This window comes from Ammospiza caudacuta, chromosome 5, assembly GCF_027887145.1.
Source record: "Ammospiza caudacuta isolate bAmmCau1 chromosome 5, bAmmCau1.pri, whole genome shotgun sequence".
Taxonomy (NCBI): domain Eukaryota; kingdom Metazoa; phylum Chordata; class Aves; order Passeriformes; family Passerellidae; genus Ammospiza; species Ammospiza caudacuta.
The window spans coordinates 38,096,594-38,118,494 of record NC_080597.1 but is presented as its reverse complement, the minus strand read 5'-3'; the positions used below and the strand labels follow the sequence as shown (position 1 = coordinate 38,118,494).

General features: G+C 36.9%; 1 protein-coding gene across 1 annotated transcript in view; it reads left to right on the top strand.

Annotated features, from left to right (window-relative positions):
- The window catches only part of TMTC2 (transmembrane O-mannosyltransferase targeting cadherins 2), a 235,249-nt gene that overhangs the window by 189,322 nt on the left and 24,026 nt on the right, over positions 1-21,901 (top strand). Inside the window, exons 9-10 of the mRNA XM_058805380.1 lie at positions 3,721-3,802; positions 17,902-18,016. Of these exons, the coding sequence (XP_058661363.1) occupies positions 3,721-3,802; positions 17,902-18,016 (197 nt within the window). The remainder of the gene's footprint in view (positions 1-3,720; positions 3,803-17,901; positions 18,017-21,901) is intronic.

Sequence of the window (21,901 nt, the reverse complement as noted above, 5' to 3'; positions counted from 1 at the left end):
GGGACTGGTGTTTTCTTTATTAATGGAAAACTCCAGGAAGCTTGTCCTCATTATATGCTTTAGGTCCTGATGCAGTAAGGCAAATATCAACCAGTGTTCCAAATCAATTATTAAAGTGTCTTCATCATGTTCAAGTTCTTTTCTTCAGCAAGGAGGTTGGCATTGATTGTTTTATGATTCTTTCTTGTTAGTCTCTGCAATGTTAGTCTCTGAAAAGCCATAAATATGCCAGTACCTCTGTGCAGAGGATCTCCATTAGGGCTTGGGCTGGGACCAGCCACTCATTTCTCCAGAGCAGACCAGTAGCTGTCATAGAGCACCTGTTCATTAGCTCCTGACCTGGACTCAGTGTAAACTGGTGACCAGGAGGAGAAAGGTATTTGCTATCCCATTATTAATCCTCAGGGCTGTCAAGTATTTTCATTAAAATTTATTAATAACTTCTTTACCCTTCAAATAAGTCTGCTATCATGCTGTTGTAAACTTACGATTTTTTGCTTTGTAAAATTGCCAGAGCATGTAATTATGCATATATGACTGCAAACCCTGCTGCTAGAAACTGGGAGGTTACCAGTGGCTCTCAATTCCTGCATTTGTATGGGTCAATACAGGTAACAGTGAGCATGCACACCAAATGCCTTCCTGTCCCAAATCAGTCGTTTTCAGCTGTTTAAACAATTATTTGGATTTTCTTTAAAAGTTATCATTTTATCCCCTTACACCATCTGTTTTAACACTGAAAACATACAGGGGGAAAGGAGCAGTGACAGGATTACTGTCAAGCAAACTGCACAGTGTCTGCATTCTGGTGGGTAGTTAAGATGTATATTGGATAATTGAAACAAGTTGATAAATACTAAGTTTTAATTGTGAAATAGCCTGATTCTGTCGAGTGGTTGTATTTTATATATTTTGTCACAAAAAGTAATGTGTATGAAATCTATGCTGAGGTATTGACATTTTAGCAGTAGACTGCATTAAAGAGGACATTTTAGCTGGTGTGATGCAAGGTTCCTCACAATGCCAGTCTGCAAGAAAACACTTTCATTCATTTTTAAAAATAATTTTTGTCAAATGTGTATAAATGAAAGTGATGGTCAGCATGAGCAAATAGAGCTTTTGTTGATTGTTTTTAATCAGATAACTTTACGTATTGATGGATATAATTAAAGCTTTTTCTCCCCTTTATCTGTGAAATGACCATTTGAGCCTGTAAATAGCACAGTTCTTTTGATGTTATGTATGCTGACACCTGTCATCACTGTGTATTGTAGGTCTCCTGACTAGCCTGAACTTGAGTGCAGTATGCCATTTGGAAAGTGCCAAAAAGTGTAGAGCAGTCATGTATTTTTGGTGATTATAGTAAATAAAAATTAATCATGTTTGACAAATGTTTGTGGCCTTCTAATGCTGTAGGTAGAAGCTACAATTTTGTGACTGTATTCAATGAACTGTGCTTTGATATTCTAGAAATAGACACAAAGTGCAACCGGCTAAAACTAATTAATGCTGGTCTGTTAAAAAAGGCAATTATGCAAAATCTGTAGATGGTCTTTCTCTCAGTATTAATGACACATATGCTTAGCGCCTCTCATTTTGAAGCCTCAAAGCTAGACTTAGATAAGCCATTGTAACTTTTGCCAGACCAGAAATTGCCAGCCTTAGACTTAAATGTGAAAAATTGAGTGTTCGATTATCACCCCACCCTGCCAGTTGCTTAAATTGATGATTTTTTTCATCATTTTTTGTTCTTAACTATAGTTACATGCTATTTTAAAAAACTGTAATATATATATATATAAAAAAATAAATGTCACTACTGCACTAGTAAAAGAGGAAAAATCAGTCTGGGTTATGTGTCATACGATTTTTTGCTTTGGGATTTTTCTTTATGGCTTTGTTGTTTTGTTGCTCGTGGTTTGGGTATTTTTATAAAGCAGGATGGGCCACTGCAGTATAAGATAGTGTACTCTGACATGTAATTGCACCATTTGGTTGATAGGAACCTAGTGCCATATGGATTTGGCTTTAAGGAATATGGGTGTACCAAAGAAAGGTCACTAAATAATAAGGCTGAATTCTTACCCCGATGACCATTCATTCTGTGAAACTAGAGTCCTGTAAATGGTAAGCCTGCTCGTATCTCTGCCAGGATGCTCTCTTGAAATGTGACCTCTGTGTTGGTTTTGGTGGAACCTGGTCTTCATATGGTTTTTGGTGTGCTGTACAACTTCCTTCACTCTATTTTATTGTCTCTAAGACCCCTGAGGGAAATACTGAGAATCTAAAGCAGCTGTAATCATGAACAGACCTCATTATTATTCCTATGTTAACTTGTGGGGTAGTGCAGGATGTGTGCCATATCTGTTTCCAGACCACAAAACTTGAGAAGGCCTATATGGTTGTATCTGTGAAATCGCACTCAAGGCAACTTGAGAGGTGCAGACCACAATGCCTTTCTTGCACAGGGGTTAAGCTTAACTGTTCTTTATTCTGCAGGCTGCCTATTTTATAGCACAAACCACAGCAGCTAATTTTGTGGGGATAGGGATAAACAGGTCACAGGTGTCTTACTGAATATGTGAAAGTGATTTATGTTTGAGTATCAGACTAGACTAATCCAATATCACTGTTTTTCAAAGAATAATGGCCACTAATGGATCTGCTCTGGCTCTTCTATACCATAATGGGAGTATAGTGAATTGGTAATTCTAGTGATAAGGAAATCTCTGTCTCATAAGACGTCTATTCTTTTTACCAGTTTATTCTTTTTATCAGTTCTGTTAGGCTTAGTTTGGTTGGTTTTGGGTTTTTTTTTTCCCTGACCAATTGTCGTACCTTTAACGATTGTCTTTAAAATTTTCTGTTTCTATTACAGCTGTTTTATGGTTTTCAGAATTGATTTCTGATAAAATCCGACTTCCCATATTAAAATCAGAAATACATTTTTTTTAACTTTCAACATTAAACCCTAAAATACTTTCTATTTATTTACTTTCCTTTGTGGTAACTTTACCTTTGGCTGTGTATATAGTGTTATTTAAGATACAAGGCAAAGAAATGGAGCTGCATCAGGGGAACTTTAGAATGGATATTAGGCAAAGGTTTTTCACTGCAAAGGTCACTGGGAAGTGGTTACAACACCCATCCTGTCAGAGCTCAAGAAGTATCTGGAAAACACTTGGTCACGTGGTTTTAGGTAGTCCTGTGAGGAGCAGGGAGTGGGGGTGAATGATATTTATGGGTCCTTTCCAACATGACAACTTCTAGGATTCTTTAATTTCATAGAACCATAACATGCCTTCCCTCCCCCACCCCGCACTGACTTTTTTTTTAAGAGCATGACTAACGTTCTGTCCGAGTTTCTCTCTGATTTTAGCTTGGGTAAGTGTAATGCTTGTCCAGAAAAGTAGCATGGAACTGATATGCACTCCAAAGCCCTTTACAATACTTTTTGCAATATGTTTCTACCAGTTCCTTACTTCTTGGACATTGATGAGGTTGGATACATTTCTTCCTCAGTCTGGAGATCTGCACCATAAAGTAGCTGACCACAGAACTTACTGTAGCACTTAAGCATTTGTATTTTATTGGTTTAAAGCCTAGTGATAATAGTAGTTGTTCTTCAGCAGTGCCTGAAATTTTGAAATTTTTACAGGACAGGATTGTCCAGGGTGACCCACTGTTAAAATAATTTCACACGTGTTTTTTTTTTTTTAGGGACGCAAGAGTGAGGCAGAGAAGTACTTCATGAAGGCTATTCAGCTGGATCCCACCAAAGGAAACTGCTACATGCATTATGGTATGTTTCAGATAGATAGGATTTCAACATGTATTCCAGGCTTGCTGTTAATCTCTCCAAGTGATTAAAAATTTGAGAAATTCTTCTGGCAAAATATCTTCTTTAAAAGGAAAGAAACTAATCTACCATATATTACTTCATTGCCATTTTTCCATCACTGTAGAGGGGGAGGTGAAGATTTTCATATTTTGCCTAGCTTTCCTACTATGAGAGGAATTTCAGTATTGCTGCCTCTCTGGGAAAGAACAAAGGTGACTATTGCCATATGTCAAAGTTTCATGGCCTGGAATATTATTGTTAACAGTTTTGGCCTGACTTCACTGATTGTTGGTGGGTGGGCAATCAGAAATTTTACTTTAGTGTGTGTGAGTTCCGTATGTTGAAGTGTCTTACAGGCCTTACATCTACCTCCTTCCCACCACCTTCTTGGCTTGAAATGGCTAAGTATTACAAAAGGTTTTGACAAGTTGGCTGTATCTTTCCTTTCACACCATGCATGTTGCATAAAGCACACAGTTAATTTGAGGTATCTTTGTAACTTTGGGTTGTTTTTGCTAGATGCACAAAAAAACACTTCCAGATGTGTTTAGTCTCAGGGAACCAAAATTATTTATCTTTATAGACTAATTCTTAATATATTTTAAAGCTGATAATGGATAAATCTTAAAATGCGGGCTATGTTGTGCCAGTTGGAACACAGAAAGCACTTTGTAAGTTTTGTCTTAGTTTAGGAAGAAGAAGGTAGGGAAGTACAAAGCACACTATATATATACATATCTTTGTATATTATTTTCATTTCTCTTCTGTTCTTACTGGTAAAATAAATAAAAATGAGTGGGTAAGAGGGAAAATAAATCTCACATAGTAACCATGTTTTTACTCTGTGATATCTTTGAATTGCTCATATGTTGTATCATTGGTCCTATGCAGTATGAAATTCTGTATGTTAGATTCCTAGAATCAACCTTTGGACTTAGAACATGTCATTGTATTTAAATTAATGTAGCTCAGTGCTGCATTATTTTGCATTATGAAACATTGCAGTTCAAAGACTTGTCTTCTCTTTATGCCTGTACAAGTAAAGATGATAGGGATATTTGTGCTTGTAAACCTCATTATTTCAATTGGATGTGAGTATCGTGTATATCTCAAGTCAATGAGTAAAAGTTACAGCTGATGGTTTCTTGAAATCCCACTCAAACCCCTTCCAGCTTTTGTTACTAAGAAAGCTGTCCTCAATTATTAAGAAATCTTTGCATACAAATTCAGTGGCTGGTCTCAACAGTCCATCTCAGCAAATGATGTTAGGATTTAGTGTATTTTATTATTTGTCTAGAACTTTTTTTCTTTTTCACTCATTACTCATCAACTTGCTTGTTCTTTCCTGCAATATTCCCTCTGTCCCATTTTCAAGTATCCTATAAACTAAAAGCATGGTTATTCAAATAATCATTCATGTCTGAGATATTGACTTCTTCATTACCAGATTACAATATTAACGTGGTGTGTTATTTCCTAATTAAGATTATTCCCTAAAAACATGGGAAAACTTTTCCTTTATGGTGTACCAGGTTCAAAAAGTGGATTCTGTCATTGTGCAGAGCTGATAATCAACATAAGCGAGGTTCTACTCAACAGATTAGGAGAGAAGGGTAAAATTCAGTCAGTGTTTGGAATAACAGCATAGTGAAATGGTTGCTGAAAGGCAACAGACACAAGAAGATTCTCTTTAACAGCCACTAGGTCTTGGAGCATTATACCCAGAGAGCTCTTCTGAATGCGTGCAAAATCTTTTCACAATATAACTTCTGATCACCTCACTGGTTCACTGATGTTATTCTACTTTTATATCAAAGTAGCTATGAGGAAGGTATGGTCTACTTCTGCTTGGCTCTTGTGTCTGTGTAGTACAGCTGGTCTCAAATCCTTGTCGCTTTGGGCACAGAACTTTATAAAATGCAAACTAAATTACCCTTGCTTTTTCTTTATTGTCTTCCTTGCTTTATTTCTCTTCTCTTTTCCACCTATTTCTGTAATAATGAGGGCTATGTACTGTGTGTTACCAGGGGCATTCCAAATAATCCATTGGAATCTCAGTGAACACTTCAGGCTTTGCCTCTCCATCTCATTAATTTGTTCCAGCACCTTGTCACAGGTAGTCTTCATCCTGAGGAAATACATCCATATTTTGCATGTAAATCTTAGAGATTGCTTTTTTTCCTCAGCATGAAGATGTTGAGATGAGAGAATAAAGTAGTTGGCATCGGTCCTAAAAAAACACATACTTCACAAAGCAGCCAAATGAAAAGAGTGGTCAGCTGGGACATGACGGGGTGTTGATGGAGTAGCAGGAATAAATGGACTGAATATTTTCTTCCAAGTGCACATGGATTGCATGCATTTATAATTTTTGCTTCAAGGTTGTGCAGATGTTCTTTTTGACTTCTAACCTTCTGGACTTTTCTTGGAGCTATGAGAAAAACTGTCAATATGCTGTATCTTTTAAGAGGCTTACCTTTGTATTATAATGTGCTTTAATTCAAGCCGTAAGCCAAAGCTATTTTTAGGTGTGACTTGGTGCAGGAGGCAGCTTACTTAATCACATGAAAATTTGGAGGGAGTGGAACAGTTTCATGGTTTCTCCTTGAAAGATACCACCACAGCATGTTTCTCTGCTCAAGCTGGCATTACAATTAGTTTTCTATAGGTACTTGGCTGACTTTGGGATTAAGGGGATTTAAGTTTTAGGCAGTGTTTCCCAGACTCATTATGTTTGAAGATGTCTGAAGGGAAAAATAGTGCAAAAGCTGAAGATATATAAATCCCTGTAGACTGCTGTCAGGATGCCACTTCATTGGACATAAGGGGAAGCGGCTTTTTTTCTAGTCCCCTCTCAGATGGAAATGCAGGTTTCTGCTCACCTGACCACCTTTCTTTTGCCCTTCTTGCTTTCTGCCTCTCATATGTCGGTTATCTGAACATCTGAACTTGGTGCAAAACCATTACATCTTAAAAATACATGAGGGTTGATGAGTGATTTGCTACAAGCTGCTGAGGTGCACAGTAAGCTACACCTCACAGATGGAAGAGAGAAAATTCTCATGAATCAGGAAGAAGAAAAGGTGAATGAAGAAGCGCCAATACTTTCTTTTTCGCAATATACACATTTTTGAACTAGAAAACTAGAGGAATTTTTTTGGATACTGAGTTTGTATGCTTCTGTAAGATTTGAGATTTTAATTGGATATTTTTAATACACGTTTTCTAAAGATTGCCTAGAATGAACATTTGTGACTAAAAGAGGTCAAACTTAATATTTATTTGTTTTTAAATTTCCATTTCTTTTTGTGGGCAAGTTTTCTTCAAACTGACATACCCACATTTACTCAAGATATTGGTAGTCATGCATCCCCCTCTACTTTGAACATTTAACTCAAGCAGGCCATTTTGAATCCTGCAAGGTCTTGGTAATGTTGGTTATCAACAGATTTATGACATAATTGAAGTGGTCTCCATGGACTATTGATTCTTCCTGAGCTACTTGCCTCGATGAAATGAAAGGGGTGAATCTAAGTGTCTTTCTGAGAAACCTCAAAGAGGTACCTATGAACTAAACAAGTTAAAAGGAACTGTCTTCTAAATATTTTAAGAACATAATGTCATCTAAAGAATCAGTACATCAAATTTGTCAACATATGTGCCCAACATAGGGATGTTTGGTCAGGTCAGACAAGTGCCCTTAAGGCTCAGAGACTGTAATTTTGGATATAGGATTTGGATGTATGACAAAGGAGATAAAGGTCTCTATTTCTGTCTGCATTGAGCCTATCTCAGGAGAAGCTGAAGAAAGATTATGTATAAAATCTGTCAGTGCACAGAGATGAGGTGCATTTCAAACAGTGACATACTTATGTGCTCATCTTTTCTAAAAGAAAAATAAAAAATAATACTTCAGTAAGTAGGATGCAGTGTAATTGAGGAGTTTGAAATTGTTGAAGCTTTCTATACTAGCTTTTCCTTAAATGAAAAACACCATAAATCCACAGTGATATTTATTATATAAAGAGTTTATCTCCAAGAGTATTATTTTATTTATAATTTGCTGTTTAAAAACAATAATCATAAAAACCCCACCAAGCAAAAAAAAACCAAAACAAGCAAAAAACCCCCACAAAAAAAAAAAAAAAAACCAACAACCACCCAAAAACCCCCAAACCAACAAACCAAAAACCACTAAAGTGCAGTTCATTTTTCTTGTCGGCTAAAAATAGGTTTTGCCTATATGCCTCTTAACTTGCATATAGTGGCCTTTCTCCAAAATTATGAAAATGGAGTGGGGAATAAAGCAAAGAGATAAAGAAGGAGTAAAATTTCAAGATAAATGTTTGTAGAGGTCCCTTCTCCCTTATATTTGTAATGGCTTTGTTGGAATAGAAAAGTCTGGAACCCAACAGGATGATCAAATTAACTCTGTTTTATTAATAGGTGTTGACACCTCCTTTTAAAATAGTTTCCTTTGAATTATACATTGTTTCTAATAAGCCTAAATTGTTTAAAGATTCCTTTTTCATTATAAAAATGGATTATTCTCATTATAATAATTATGCATTCACCTAATTTGGCAGTTCACATTGATCATTTGCCTTTTTAAGTGCATTCCCAGTTAGAGGTGTAAAACAAAAAGAGACTTTCAGATTACTTAAAACTGAAGTGTATTAGCTATGCCCTCATTGAACTAAGAACAGATTAACATATTCCCAAATACACTTTTGTTTTTATATTGTCTTTCACTTTTGAATTTTTGATTATTTAGGAGGTGTTTTTATAGGTTTTCTGACATAATCTGTTTCTTTTTAAGCATGTTTAACTTCTTAACTGCCTTTTTTATTGTTTTTCAATTTCATCATCATCTTTCTAATCACTGTTTCTGCAAAGGGCTCTTAGCCCTTTTTAATGCCTAAATTTTCACCTAAATTTATGAGCACTTTGCATTTGTCTTACTTCCAAAGATGGCTGCTTTACCACTCCTATGTCACAGCCTGAAAATGGGTTGGAATTGCTGTGGTTTAAGGATCAAAGTATATTTCACTGAAATATGATAGCAGCAAGTTTTCAAGCACCATTTTTTTTCAGTCTGGCTTACATGTATTAGTGAGTGGGAGAATTTTTATACATTTACAGGTATGACTTTTTTTTTTCTTTGATGTTTCTGCTTAGATTGAGGTTTAGTAAGGTGAAGACCCGGGTCTTGGACTTCAGTCACCACCACCCCTTGCAGCGCTGCAGGCTGGGGACAGAGTGGCTGGAAAGCTGGGCAGAGGAAAAGGCCTGGGGGTGGTGGTTGTCAGCAGCTGAACATGAGCCAGCTGTGCCCAGGTGGCCGAGAAGGCCAGTGGCATCCTGGCCTGGATCAGCAATAGTGTGGCCAGCAGGAGCAGGGCAGGGATTGTGTCCCTGTACTTGGCACTGGTGAGGCCACACCTTGAGTCCTGTGTCTGGTTCTGGGCCCTTCACTGCAAGAAGGACGTTGAGGTGCTGGAGAATGCCCAGAGAAGGGCAACAAGGCTGGGGAAGGGTCTGGAGCACAAGTCCTGTGAGGAGTGGCTGAGGGAGCTGGGGTTGTTTAGCCTGGAGAAAAGGAGGCTCAGGGGAGCCCCTATCACTCTCTCCACCCATCTGGAAGGAGGCTGGATCCAGATGGGAGTTGGTATCATCTCCCAGGCAACCAATGACAGGATTAAAGGAAGAGGCCTCAAGCTGAGCCAGAGGAAGTTCAGGTTGGATATGAGGAAGAATTTCTTCACTGAAAAGATAGTTAAGCATTAGAACAGGCAGCCCAGGGAGTTGGTGGAGTCACCATCACTGTTGATGTTCAAGAAAGGACTGGTCATGGCACTTAGTACCAATGAGCATGGTGGTGGTCAGTCAGAGGTTGGACTCAATGATCATTAAGGTCTTTTCCAGCCTAAATTATTCTTTGTGCTGTATTTATGTTTCCATGTAGTTGCATTGTTCTCAGTGCTTGAGTTTTGTGCTTTTTGTCTTCATTGAGTGAAGAACAGCCTAGGAAAAATTTATATGTTTTCCCCATATATTTAAGGAAAAGCTCCTATGAAGAAAGCAGTGAACTAATGAAAAATAGATTATCAATGTTGTATTTATAAGAAAGAGGAACATCAACCATGACCTGCTCATGAAATCTTACTAATTTCTTTAGAAGAGTTTTATGTGGATGGTAGAAATGTCACACTAGTCCTCAGGTAGGTCAGTGTTCACTTTTGTCAATGAAATTAATAAAACTTCACAAACCATAAATCCAGGTGAATGGATTATCCTGTTTCTGGCTAACAGGTTAGCTAAATGCAATATATACCAAATGATAAATAAAAGTGCATGGATCTGCTTTGGGAACCCCAGATGCTACATGATGATTTTGTATTGAGAAATTAAATCCCTTAATGAGGCAGGGTCAAAGTGAACCAGATATAGTATGTCCATCACCAAGTCACTTCCCAATATGCACTTGTGAACCTTTCTGCCAATGACAGAGGCTTTGCCATTTTAGATCTTTGGGAAATCCCATCATTGGTATACAGTGACTTTGTAGCGAAACTATAAACTGGTTTATGCTAGTAAAATAATACATATTCATTGAACATATGTGCTCTTTGGAGAAAGGGGGTCTCTGTCTTTATCATACCATGTGCCATCAAACCAGGGTCCTGACTTTGGACTGTGGCTTATATCTGCTCCTGCAATATCAATGAACGTCATTCCAAGCAGACAGGATTCCTACACCTGTAGCAGGAAAATGTAACTGTCTTGCAGAAAGACTTCATTAAGCTGTTGACCTTTTTGCTCCCAGAACTCTCTCTACAAACTTTAGGAAAATCTGTAGCTACTACTAACCAACAGTATTTCTTACTTCCAAACTGAGGACAAAAACTGAGCTGTTCAGGACAATCAACCAAATTTAGGTCCTTTCTTCACTCTAGGCTACTGTTATCACACAACATTAGAAGAAGATTATTACAGACCACTATAATAACTATTTTTTCCAAACACCCTTTAGAACCAATCACTCAAGTGGAATGCAGCGGAGTATTTCTAAACAAGCTAGGTCACTGACCTGAAATGCTATGGAATTTCCATGCTTCTGGCTCTTCCCTTGGGTTTAGCCTTAAATCTAATCATTCTGACATCTCTTATACATGGTTATATTCTGCTTCATCAGCACAATACACTAGACTGCTCAAAAGATGTGATATAGATGGTACGGACCTGAGACAGGGTTAGAAATGTGTCTGTATGCTTCTTCCATATTGCCAAAATGTAGCATTTCTGTAGGGACAGAAAAATGAATATGAAAATGCTGGAGGCTTTGTGGCTGGAGGTTTTGTGGCACAAACAATGCTGGGGGCTTCTTTGCTAATGGTCATATGTTTTGACCTATGAGTATTGTCTCATGGGGATATTTGTAGAGATAGCATGAAGCTGCTATGAAAGTGCATCTGGATAGTTCTTTTTCAGCCAAATTTTACATTTCCAAACCTTATACATCATCAGGTGTCTGGGAAATGATACAGTGTTCAGGATCTTCCTCAGTATTTGTAAATCATGAGATCCTCTGTAGTATATATTTTCATCATTAATCTTTTGGTTTAGTGAGAGCTTCCAATGATCCAGATGAGGTCACAGGTTCAGTTATCAAGTCCCAAAGGTTTGCTAGTTAATTTTTTCTCTCTTGTCTGTGATCATGCTCTGAATGACATCCAGTGGTATATTTAGCACAATTGCAACAGATAGCTTTTTCAGACAAAGAAAGGACCAATAAAAAAAGTATTTTCCAAGCCAGTGCAGATAATGACATTGCAGCACCCGCTGACTTGCTTAGTGTTTCATTATATTTTATTTGCATGGAAGAATTTTCTCTATGGGAACTAATTAAAGGGAGAAAGTCTCCAGAAGTCCTTCAGCAAGAAATCAAGAGTACACCTTTCGATTAAGATGGAATGGGATACAAGGAGCAACAAAAATTGAAATGCTGCTACCATTTACATGATTGTGATATAAGTTGCCTTTGTTTCTCCTATCACATCTTTCACATTCAGCAAAAAATTGTCTAAACAGGCCTGGAAAAGCAGGATATTTAATCAAACATACCCTTGCTTTGGGAGCTGCTCCTTCACAGCCAGTGAATCTGTTTTTGAACTCCTAAAGGAAGCAGTTATATTAGGTCGTGTCTGTTGACTTTGTGTGGGAGCGTGGATTGTAGGAGAATAAGGGATAGTGCTAAAGGCAATCTCACCCCTGAAGAGTTGCAACCGTACTAATTGCCAAGGATTAGGAACAGACCTGCCCTTAATAGGCCATAGGTATATCCAATGAGGCTGAGTGTTTTATATGAAAACATGGGCTGGCTAGTTGAGACAGTGTTGGAGTCAGCTGATGGTGCTGTGGCAAGGAGGGAGAATTCAGCTGGCCATGAAGAGCTACCCTTGAGAGTTCACAAAGAAGGTACGAAAGTTTTACAGTAAGACAACAATGACAGCTTTGCATCTTGAGACATTGATTCGTCACCTGAAATACTTTGGAAATCAACTTGGAGATAACATCCCTCCTCATTTCTTGTACTGAATGCAATTTAAATTTTCCATTTTGAAATCTCTGGTTGCATCAGCTCTTTAGCTCTGCTTTGCTGCAGCTGAGCTGAAGTTGATAGTAACTGCAGTGATGGTTCTGCCACTGAAAATATAATTCTGCTCTCAAGACATCGTCTGCATCAGACAAGACGCAATGCATTGAGTCAGCCAAAATCCACTCTTTCTGCTGATTTCTGTTGGAACTTGAAATGCTTTGGAAGCACCAGCAGATATTCAGCTTCCAATCCTCAATGTTGATTGTGCTGAAAGAGCTTCTAGTGAAGTTTACTACAAACAAATTTTACAGTTGAATCTTGGTAGAGCTACTTTTCATGTTGTAGAAGTAAAAAACTCTTTTGAAGAGGATAAGAAGCAGAAGACTTGGTGAGAAACGTGTATTAAAAGAAGCAAATTCCAGTTAGGATGGCATTGGAAGTTTTTTCGTTATTATTTAAAAGGTAGTTTACTCAGTTTTGCTTGGATTACTAAAGCTGTCATCCCACAAGCCTGTCATGGCAACCTGAGTCAATGCAGAAACAGCAGCATTCTGAGAACATTCAAGATAGTGCTTTTCAAAAGCAACACCGGCAGGATGTTTTAGAAATTTACTTTTGTATGTTTGCCAGTGAGTAAAAGAGGGAACATTTCAACTAAAAGATTGGTGCAAATGGCACTTTTATCTAGTAAATTAAGCAAATTGCACTTTTATCTACTAAAATCAAGAATTGTGGTGCCTGCAAGGAATAGTTAAGCCCATTCTAGGGGAACACACTAATGTCTTTGTGCTCTGAACATAGAAGATTTTTACACAGAGGAAGGTCCCAACCAATTAATACCTTTATTGTTACAATAAAGCAGCAGAGCTACCAGTTCAGATGTATAGCTTTTAAATTGTTGATGGTGCATATCTTAACAAGTTCTTTACAGATGTTCAGGATTGTTTTAGAGACACAATTATTCAGGATAGAGAGCTATAGGGGCTTTCATTTATGTGGATGGATACTTTTAAAAAATTGATAAAAGATGAAAATAAACTATTCAGTTGCTGGGAACTGGAAATATTTTGTTCTTGTTTGAATTACGTACATACTTATATCTCACTTTTCAGTAGATTGCATATATTGCCCCAAAAGCTTTTGGTCAAATAAAGACTCAGAACCACTGTTGATGGTTTGCAATGAAAAGTAAATTTGGTCAAGGCTGCAGGTACAGATTTCAGCAGCTTTAATGCTAGTTCTGATTCTTAGATAGTGTAGGAAAAAATTACTAAGAGGGTTGTGAAATACTGAATCAATTCTTTGCTATCAAAGGTCTTTAACAACTCTTGACTACACATTTGCTCTTATACCTGTGCTGTCTAGCAAGAAATGTGGAAAAATTTATTCTAAATTATGGCATTCCAGGCAAAGAATAGTATTTCTGAAACTCACTTTTTTTCTGGACTATGGATTTCCCACTTCCAGTTTAGAAGATGAGTAATGAAAAATATTCTTTCCTCTAGATAGGAAAGTGTGGTATTTGGAGCTGTTTTCTCAAAAGCTGTTGTGATTCCAAAAAACAGTCAGGCTACCATAATTTATGTTGTTGGCAAGAGCTGGAATCGTGACACCTGCAATAAGTAAGCTCTCTATGTGTTGTTGGGCAGTATCTCATAAATCATGAGGTTTGCCAGCTGCTTGTCAGAGAATAAAATCCTATATATAAATTTAGACCCACACAAGTGGCTCCTGGACGCAGGGGCTTGCAGGTCATACCTTCTGATCCACCTTCAACACCTTGCCAATATTACACCCTGCTGGTGCTCTTCTCTTGGGAAAACCTTCTTATGGCTTTGAGAGGAAAGGTCCAGAAGTCTGTTTTATAATGAAGAAAGCACAGCAGTAAACTGCCAATCCAGCTCATTCTTGTATATAAGATTAAAAGAAATGACAGCCAATGTTTTCAAAACATTCTTGAATTTAGTCTATAAGATCAAAAGGAATGGCAGCTAATGTTTTCAAAACAGTATTTTTCTATTTAGGTGTTTTAAATTAAATTGAGATGTGTGAGTAAAATTAGTCTGCCTTTCGGGAGAACTTGGCAAATCAATTTTCAGCTGAAAGTTTCCACCTTGTACTGGTTCTGGCTGTGATAGTGTTAACTTCATAGCAGCCTTGATAACGCACATCAATGTTTTGGCTGCTGCTGAATAGTATTTGAGCAGTGTCAAAGCTTTCTCTTTTTGGGAGGGAACATAGCTTGGACAGCTGACCTGAGCTGGCCAAAGAGATAGATATAACAGTCCATATAACATCATGTTCAGCAATAAAAACTGGGGTAGAGAAACAAGAAGGGTTTTGGCTTCTGAGGTGGCTTTGTTTGGAAACTGGCTGAGCATCGCTCTTCCTATGAGAAATGTCCTTCACTTTGCTGTTTGTTCTGTTAGTATGTTTTTGGTTTTTTTTCTTCCCCATGTTAAACTGCCTTTATCTTGATGCAGAGATTTTCCTGGTTTTGCTCTTCTGTTTTCTCCCCTCACCCTGTGTGAGTGCTTGGATACTGGCAGGGGGCAACTTACCATGCATCTGTAATCTCAGGTATTGACTTTTTCACTAGACTGAAAAAGTTGCAGCATCTTTTATTTGTAGCCCATGCAATTTAGGAAATCTTTTATCAGCGGCCTTCCTCAGGATGCTCTCTAATAGGTTCATAACCTTCTTACGTTATGGTGCCCAAAACTGCACAAAATATTCAAAGTGAGATCAAACCACTGCAGAGTAGAGTGGGAAAATCACCTCCTTCAACTGGCTCACAATGCCATGGTACTATGACTCATGTTTAACTTGCCATCTGCCAGGACCCCTGGGTCCCTTTCCATGTTGCTGTTTTCCAGCATCTCATTCCACAGTCTGTTTGTACATCCAGGATGCAGAATCTAGCACTTGCCCTCACAGGAGCTGACAGTTCCTCTGAGTTTCAAATCATTGGCAAACTTACTTAGTATGCCTTTAAGACCTGCATCCAAGTCATTTATGAAGAGAACTGGCCCTAAACTGGAATTCTGTAAGGGTTTGCATATAGAGGATAACACAGTTGGTTTCATATATGCATCATCTGCTACTTACCCACTCAGCATGAGTTATTGCCACCTCCAGTACAGGGCAGAGATTTGTATGGTAATGTACAGTCCTAGAACTTTCTTTTTTGAAGAACTGAAAGTTTTACTTATATCTTCATTCTCCTCCCTGAATGTATCAGTAGCATATCCACCTACCAGTGTTTCACTCTGCTAATCCAGGGCTTTCATAACCTTACTGTTAACATTTTATGGCTGGTGTGCTTTAACATGGACTTAAAGATTAGGAATACTGTTTTGCTTCATTTGTTGGGGAGAATTGGAATACTAGTTGGTCAAACTTATTTCAAAGATTACTCTTTAAAGAAAATAGGAATTCAGCCCAAATAGATATGAACTATTTTATTTGGTAGATTCACTTGGAGAATTTTCAGATTCAAATATGAGTTTCTCCTCCTGCATATAAGGCATACTCTGATGTGGTACCTAAAAGAAAAGTAAAAATATTTTTTTTAAAATGTAAGCTATTAGCTTATGTCAGTTGTGTTTCCCTGTAGAAGAGACTTCCATTAAGAGACTTCCGTTAACAATTCAACCACTGATTTAAAATTCTGAAGACAAATTAATTTCTTCGAAATTGTTCTCAAACTATGTTTTCTTCTTCTGTTTTCTTCTCTCTTTTAATTTATTTACTTACTTATTTTCATGTGTGGGGAAGGCTTTTTTTATGAATCATCTGTTTCTGGGCACAATAAGCACAAAGCATTGTACTGCATCAAAGTGTGGTACACGTTAGAGTGTGGATGTAACTAAAACAAGCAAACCTTATCCTGTGAATGCAGGAAGGTACCATAATGTTTTTACAAGTTTTGCAGATCTGAATAATTAAGATACAGGAGACTGAGTAAATAATCTGCCAAATCTCCCAAGCTGAAATGTATCCACAGAGAAAACAAAAAGCTAAGAAAGCTGTCTTTCATCACTTTTTGTATTGAAATTATTCCTTCTGTGAATGTCTTTGTTGTACCAAAGCATGACTGGGTTCACAATGCTTGTACAGACCTTGCTAGCTCTGGTTAAGGGAATTTTTCACATAAGCACACAGCAAGTATGTGAGCAGCAGGGAATGAATGAGGAAAAGGGGAAAGAAAAAAGAGAAAATCCCTTACCATGGCAGGATATCATTTGCTCAGGTTTTTATTGATTTATTGGTTTATTTATTTATCGTATTTATTTTATTTTATTGTTCCTGATGAGGCTTGTGGTTAGTAGTGGCATGTGAGGTTTTGGTTGAGAGACCTTCCTTGACAAAGTAAGACAAAAAGAGAAGGATGGGATGCTGAAATGTATAATGACTAGGCTTTAGGAGGGTTTTTCCAAATATAAAGTTGTGTATGCACAGGGACTAGATGGTTGAATTCCTTAAAAATTTTTTTGCAAAAATTGACACATTATACAGATTAGGTGTGAAAAAGCATTAAAACGAGCAAAAATAAGGCTGAGCACCTTCCAATTTCTTTTTTTTCACTTTCTTCAAAGGAAAATTCATTTTTATAGAGTTCTACTGTATGTTACATGTTTTGTTTTGAAACTGCTGTACTTCAGTTAAAGCTTGGTGGCTAATGCTAAATTATTAATTCTTTTCAGTTTATACTTGGTTTAATGGTAATGATAATTTCATTTGTAAAATGTGAGTAATTTGATTTTAGCCATCTTCTATATTTGTTTAACGTGAGAGGTAAGTGTCATATAGGAAACTTTTAAAAAGCTACCTGTTGGGATTCTTTTAGTGTTAGTGAAATACATTATAAAATACCAGTCCATTAAGGTATACATATATATGTAATGGTTTTAAAGCAAATACAATGTAGAATTCTAAAGCTGAAAAAATTATCATGTATGTATACAGAATTTATCATTTTGTGTGATTTTGGAATATGCTTCTAAAACAAATTTTGGGATATTCTTCAGGAATGTGTTTAATTTGTGGATACTATTTTATTTCAATTTGTTTTGAGGAAGAAAAGAAGAAGAAAAGGTAATTGTGTAGGCAGGAAGACATATTCTCAAATGGCGTTTGGGAGTATTGTTTCTTGATGTCTGAATTTTACTCTATCATTCTCAATTTTCTTGAATATATATTCCAAAAATATTGTTATTGCTTTTCAAGTTTATTGCAATTTTTCTACATTGCCTGTAGTTTAAAGAGATTGAAATACAGAACAGATCAGCAAATAACCAAACATTGAATCTGAGATATTGGTTTGTTGCTTGGTTTATTAGTTTGGCATTTGGGTTTGTTTGTTTGGGGTTTTTTTGTGCATCCTTTTCCAGACTATTCTGTCTGAGGTGTATTACATCAGTTATTTCCTGTGGGCTGATGTTCACACATTCCATTGCAGGTCAGTTCCTCCTAGAAGAATCCCGCCTGATAGAAGCAGCTGAAATGGCAAAAAAAGCAGCTGAACTTGATAATACGGAATTTGATGTTGTTTTCAATGCAGCCCATATGCTCAGGTTAGTGCTTGTACATCTGCCTCACTTGATTTTCTTCTTTTTTTGGAGGAGGTAAGTCTTTATAGGCTTTGCTTATGCAGGATTCTTTTTAAAGCTCAGCAACTCTTTTGAATAATTCAATATTATTGCTAATAAGATAGAAAGAAGTGGAATTAAATTGTTGCAGCACTTAGCATTTTGCATTTCTTAAATTCTGTTTATTTTATCATAATTTCCTACCTTCAAAACTTCTGTTTTCACAAGCAGGTAATGTATTTTGCTTGCATATGAGAACAAGTCTTTCTTTGGTGAAGAACCTTCTGTAACATTTCACCTGACTTTTAAAATTTTAGTGTGCATATCAACTGAAAAGAGGAAGAGGAGACCATATTTCTCATCTGGATGTAAATAGAGAATATTGAAAATTTCTGATAATATCAGAACATTATGATAATTTGAAATCTAAATATTCCCAGGCTGATAATTACTTTGAGATGCATAGGAGCACTTAGTGATATTCTCAGAATCTGTGATTTAAAATGTAGACTTATATTTAATTATCTTCTGTCTGAATAGAACAAAGCTTTGGACTTTTATTTTAGCTTTTAAAGCTGTCAGGCCTGGTTATTCCATAACATTAAGCTTCTGTCTGTGGGTTTAACATTATCATTAAACTCACATTACTGTAATAGGTATCCTCCATGCTTATTTCTAGGATAACTATCTAATTATTGTCTATTGTCCACTTAACAGCTATAAGGATACTTGATTTCATTTAGATGGTATCTAAGCATAGAAAATGCATGAAAAAGGAAATTTAAAAAATATACTTCATTAGCACAAAGCAGTTCTTTAGATAATTTCTCTTCTGAAGATATCTTACTAGGCTTCTTTATTTTTTAGCATTTTAAATAAGAAATGAAAGAAAAAATACTATAAAAGAGAAGGTAGAATCAAAAGTTAATTTGAAAAAATAGATTAGAAAGGAAACCAAGACAGATGGCTCATTGGTAAACAACAGCTTGACATGGCAGAGGTGTATGAGGTATTTTAAGGATCCTTCCCTTCCCCAGGATTATTTTGTGAATGATACCTCTCAAGACAGAATTCAGTAATTTGAAACATTCAGATTATTGTTACTACTTCACAGACAGACGAATAGCAAGTTAGGCATGACAGCTGAATTTAGAAAGGTATAGAGGGGTCAGATTCTTCATTTTACTGTGTGTGTTTTAGAAGATGGTTTCATGGCATCACTGCGTGTATTATAAAATGTGGTGGTGTAAATCAATACTATTCTGGACATAGCTTTAATAAATCTGCTTTCTCTGTGGGCACTGAGTAGCATTTGAGGTCTTTGAAGCACATATATTGACATCTGGTTATGGGCATTTTTTCACTTTCAAAGTAATAGCTATGCTGCTGTGCTGTACATCAGCCACAGTCACTCTACTTGGTCTGGTTGGGAGTGTACTGTTTTTGGGAGGCCTTGACAAGCAATGATCTCGGTGATTCTAGGCTGCATTCTCAATTTTTACTGTTAAGTGCAAAGCCAAAACCTTCAAAACCAAAGAAAATGCACTAAACTGAAACACTTTAAAAAAAAAAAGCCTGCTTTAGTTTAGCTAGAATCCCTTGTGTGCCTTTGGGATACCCAGTTGATCTAATTTTTCACTTAATACTCAGTTCTCTTTGTGGAAGATCATAATGTCTTCCTAATACTCTCTGAGAGTCTAAAGTGGTCTGTAGGATTTAGAAAGAGTCAGGGTGGCAAAGCTGAATTCAGTGCTGACAAGTATTTGCTCAAAACCCCATGTGTTAGCATCTGACTGATTTTTCCTAAAGGTTATGATTTTGTTATCCGTCCTTGTTCACTGCTTTACTTAGCAATTAATTCAAATATATTGCTTCTGTGATACTTGTTGGACAAGGGCAATGCATATTCATTCATTGTAACAGAGCAGCTACAAATCCACCTGGAGTCTGGCTCTTCAGAAGCAGATGATTTTTAGGAGCTTTAGAACAATGCAGGGCTGAGGTGATTCCAAGAGGAGAACAGATACCAAGACACAAAGGAGGACAGAAAGAGGGGAGTACTCCAACTGGCACAGAGTGACACTGCTAGACATGGAATGCTAAAGACAGTCATAAATGGAAGGCTGACATAATTTCAAGTAGGTGACCAACTGCTCTTTAGGTACCCTAGAGAGCTATAAAAACTGACTGGTAAGTGAGTAAGGATTTTGAATGAACTGCACAGCTGTGAGATAGAAAATACATTATAGAAGTTCACAGAGCATGAAAATGAAATTACTCTTGTGAGAGACATGGGATAAATTTTAAAGACGTGTTGTGGAATAAGAGACAGAAATTGATATTAATGGGGATGATGCAAGGTTTCCAAAATGACTCTAAGATAATAACAGAAGCTTAGATTTTTATATGGATTCTGATATTTTCTTTTGCAGATGAAATATTTTGTGCAGTGATATATTTTTGAATTAGGAAGGAATCATCTTTCCCTCCTCTCCTACTGCTGTTTCCACCATTAGCCTGAGTCACAAGACTGAGAAATATGAAGACATTTGTTAGCTTACAGCTGTTTTGGATAGAAAATAAACATACTATTCTTTAAAAATAAAATTAATTTTTCTAATCTAGTGCTTAAATATTTTCCTTTTTTTTTTAATCTCCCTACTTGCTGAGAAAAAAAAATTAAATGTAACCTAAATAAAAATGAACAACCTCTGAAAATGTAGAACTGGAGTGCTGCAAGTTAAATTTCTTTTTCTTAAATTTGTAACAGCATTGTTAACTGGATCCAAATGCAGTAGCTGTATTTATAGATAGCCTGTTCTCAGTTTAGCAGTCACAAGAAGAATGTCTGCTCTTCCAATCAGATATTCCAACGTTGCTGATTTCCTCTCTTTGTGACTGAATCTGAAGTAAAAAAAAAATTACTTAGTTCTGTGTGCATTATTGAGAGACCTCCCCTTTCCTAATTACATTATGGTTATTAATTTTTTTTCCTAAATGACTTCTGTAGCAACCCATTAATGCAATGCAAGATGATTCAAGTCATCTGTGAGAGGGCTGAGATGTGCGATGAATGCAATTAATTTCATTGCAACAGTCTGGTAACTTTTAACTTGTGTAATACTTGTCTGTAAAATTCATTTTCTCAGCAAATTTGTTTTCCAGACAGCTTTCTTCAAGGGTCATGCAGCCATTTGGGTGGCTCTTGAAGCAGTATCTGGTCATGTGTTTTCTGTTTGTAGCATTTGCAGTGCTGCTGCTTAGAGGAGTTTGCAGTGTCCCAGCCGAGCAGCGAGGCGTGTGCGTGGCGCTGTGTTAGCCAGGGCCACGGTTCACTGTGCTCTCCTAGCCCAGGGCAGCTGCCAGGAGCAAGGCAGCTCATGGGCAGCAAGGCACCATGTGGGCGAGGGTATCGTCATTTCTGGAATGAAGCGTGGCAGTGTGGCGGCACCCCCATAATAATTAGAAACGGGAAAAGAATTTCACCTTGCCTCCACATGAAAACAGATTTAGGAAAAATACCTCTTTGCTTAAAAACGCATTTTGTAGGAAAAATTCATTTTTCCAGGCTTTTGTGACAGGGAAAATATCTTCTCCTGGGAAAATCTCATGTGACATGAAGTTACAGGATGTTTTTTGGCTGTTGAAAACAGAAGTCTAAATTACAGCAGTACTACATTACATGGTCTTTATTTTTCAGTGATATTCAGAGTATTTCAGCAGCCCAGAATACACTGACCAAACATGGAGTGTACTTGCTGATACAGTGTCATAGGCACACCTTAACCCTATGTTATTGTCTGAACAGATTATATTAATCTTATATTTACTATCTATGTGCTTAAATATATATGTATGGCAAAGCATATA